The 2,500-nt window shown below is 45.5% G+C and overlaps 1 protein-coding gene across 1 annotated transcript in view; it reads left to right on the top strand.

Annotated features, from left to right (window-relative positions):
* The first annotated feature begins 27 nt into the window (after positions 1–27).
* LOC122254188 (plasminogen receptor (KT)-like) overlaps positions 28–2,500 on the top strand; it is a 3,270-nt gene continuing 797 nt past the window's right edge. The window contains exons 1-2 of the mRNA XM_086551592.1: positions 28–284; positions 2,036–2,276. Of these exons, the coding sequence (XP_086407718.1) occupies positions 201–284; positions 2,036–2,276 (325 nt within the window). The 5' untranslated portion in view covers positions 28–200. The remainder of the gene's footprint in view (positions 285–2,035; positions 2,277–2,500) is intronic.

Here is a 2,500-nt window from a genome sequence, read left to right as displayed (position 1 = left end):
ATCTTACGAGCGCCCTAGAGAGAGAGAGAGAGAGTGAGAGAGCGGTCTTACTAGAGTGACCTTCAGACAAGATAGCAGTGGTATTAGTGTGCGAGTGTGAGTGGAGAGAGGAGTGACAGACCAGTGTCTATGTCTTCCTATTGTGCTGTACGTAAACAAAAATACAGTGCGTGTCCGTGTGCGTTTTCCGACTCGCCGTCATGGGATCGTACGTAAGTCTGGCGATGCGCTCGGATCTGAGAGAGACGCAGGAACGCCAGGTGACAGCCATCAAGTCAAACATGGTGAGCCTCCTTTCAGGTCATGTGGTTGAAATGCTGGGATGAAAACAGCGACTCTTGCGATTGTCTCTTCGCATAGAGTCGCCATCCCCTTCCCGCTAATACGTTTCCTTTCTTTTCCCTTCCGCCTTGCCGAATCCTTCATTAATTAAACGTAGTAAATCGAGGGTTCTCTATGATGATTGTCAGTGTAAACCTTATCACGCATTAACACAGAGGATTATGAAAGGGAAGTATCTGAGGAAGGTTGGGAGGGTTACGTAATGCGTAACTTGCTGGTCAAAGGGACAGAGATATAGTTAATATGTGGGAAAGCTTGGTATACAGTATGTTGGAATTATGACTTGATTATCGGGTCCCGTGAATGATAACAATAATATGATGATAATAACAATATTAGCAAAGATAATAATGATAATGATAAGAATCTCACCATAATAAAGAAAATAATATACACGTACGTAATTAAAATACTGATAATAATAATAATAATGATTATTATTATCATGAAAAAAATAATGTAAAAATACCGATGGTTGATACTTTCTTTAACGTTTAGGCTGGGCATCTGACCGAATGATTCTCACACAGAAGGCGTGTGTATCTAGTGCTGGTATCTTGAAGGATTAAATTTCACAGTCGCGTCTTATCTTAATTAGATCCAAGTCAATAGATTTTAGTTGGAACATTCAGCTGATGTAAGGAACGGCGCTTTTGTATGTGTGGGTTAAGGAGCATATATGGAGTGATGCATTTTTATATTTATATATATGCGTGTGTATACATATATACATACATGCAGACACACACACATATATATTATATTATATATATATATATATTTATAAATATATATATTTATATATATACATATTATATAGATGTGTGTGTGTGTGTGTACGTGCGTGCGTGCGTGCGTGCGTGCGTGCGTGCGTGTGTGTGTGTGTGTGTGTGTGTACGTGCGTGCGTACGTGCGCGCGTGCGTGTGTACTAAATACACATCTAAATAAAGATGAACCTCTTCCCAAAAGGAAGAGGTTCATGACGGTTAGACTAAGTTACAAAACAGATTGTAGTTTCTTTTGTTTTGTCTAAAGAAAGAAAACCCTTCCTTGAATATGCGCACGTGTGTTTTATACTAGTCGTTCATATTTACGCACAGTGTATCATACTATATATTCATAGTTACGCAGAGGGAGAGAGGGAGAGAGGGAGAGAGGGAGAGAGGGAGAGAGGGAGAGAGGGAGAGAGGGAGAGAGGGAGAGAGAGAGAGAGAGAGAGAGAGAGAGGAGAGAGGAGAGAGGAGAGAGAGAGAGAGAGAGAGAGAGAGAGAGAGAGAGAGGGAGGAGAGAGAGAGGGAGAGAGAGGAGAGGAGAAGAGAGAGGAGGAGAGAGAAGAGAGAGGGAGAGGGATAAGAGAGAATAGGAAGAGAGAGGAGAGAGAGAGAGAGAGAGAGAGGAGGAGAGGAGAGAGAGAGAGAGAGAGAGGAGAGAGAGAGAGAGAGAGAGAGAGAGAGAGAGAGAGAGAGAGAGAGAGAGAGAGAGAGAGAAGGGAGAATGAGAGAGAGAGGAGAGAGAGAGAGAGAGAGAGAGAGAGAGAGAGAGAGAGAGAGAGAGAGAGAGAGAGAGAGAGAGAGAGAGAGAGAGAGAGAGAGAGAGAGAGAGAAAGGGAGAGAGAGAGAGAATAAAGAATAGAGAGAGAGAGCGAGCGTGAGCCCAACCCTTGTCATTCCCCATCTTCTTCCCCTCCTGCAGATCTCTCAGCAGGTGGAGCTGGCGCGCCGCATGGCCGAGCGGCAGATGGCGCTGCAGGTGGCGTCCGTGCGGGAGCTAATGGTGTGGTTCGTGCCCTTCGCCGTCACGTCGTACGTCTTCCTGTACCGAGGCTACCGCACGACCAACAGCTGGGTCGTCCTGTTCCCGCTCATCCCAGTCACCTTCGGCTTCGCCTACCAGGTGCACTACGCCTACGGAAACAAGACCGCGCAGATACGGGGTACGGGACACGAGCTTTTCTCTTGCGCGTCATGTTCCTCGTGCTCGCTCTGCTTCGGGTTCTCTCCTCTCCTCTCCTCTCCTCTCCTCTCTCTCCCCATCTCTCTCTCTCTTTCTCTCTGTCTCTGTCTCTGCCTCTTTCTCTCTCCCCTCCCTCCCTCTCTCTCTTTCTCTATCTATCTATCTATCTATCTATCTATATATATATCTTTCTCTTTCTCTCTC

Source organism: Penaeus japonicus, unplaced genomic scaffold (genome assembly GCF_977035675.1).
Source record: "Penaeus japonicus unplaced genomic scaffold, GWHDUDI00000001_assembly GWHDUDI00000025, whole genome shotgun sequence".
In the NCBI taxonomy this organism is placed as follows: domain Eukaryota; kingdom Metazoa; phylum Arthropoda; class Malacostraca; order Decapoda; family Penaeidae; genus Penaeus; species Penaeus japonicus.
The sequence above is the reverse complement of the archived record's forward strand: the minus strand, read 5'-3'. Positions and strand labels throughout refer to the sequence as shown.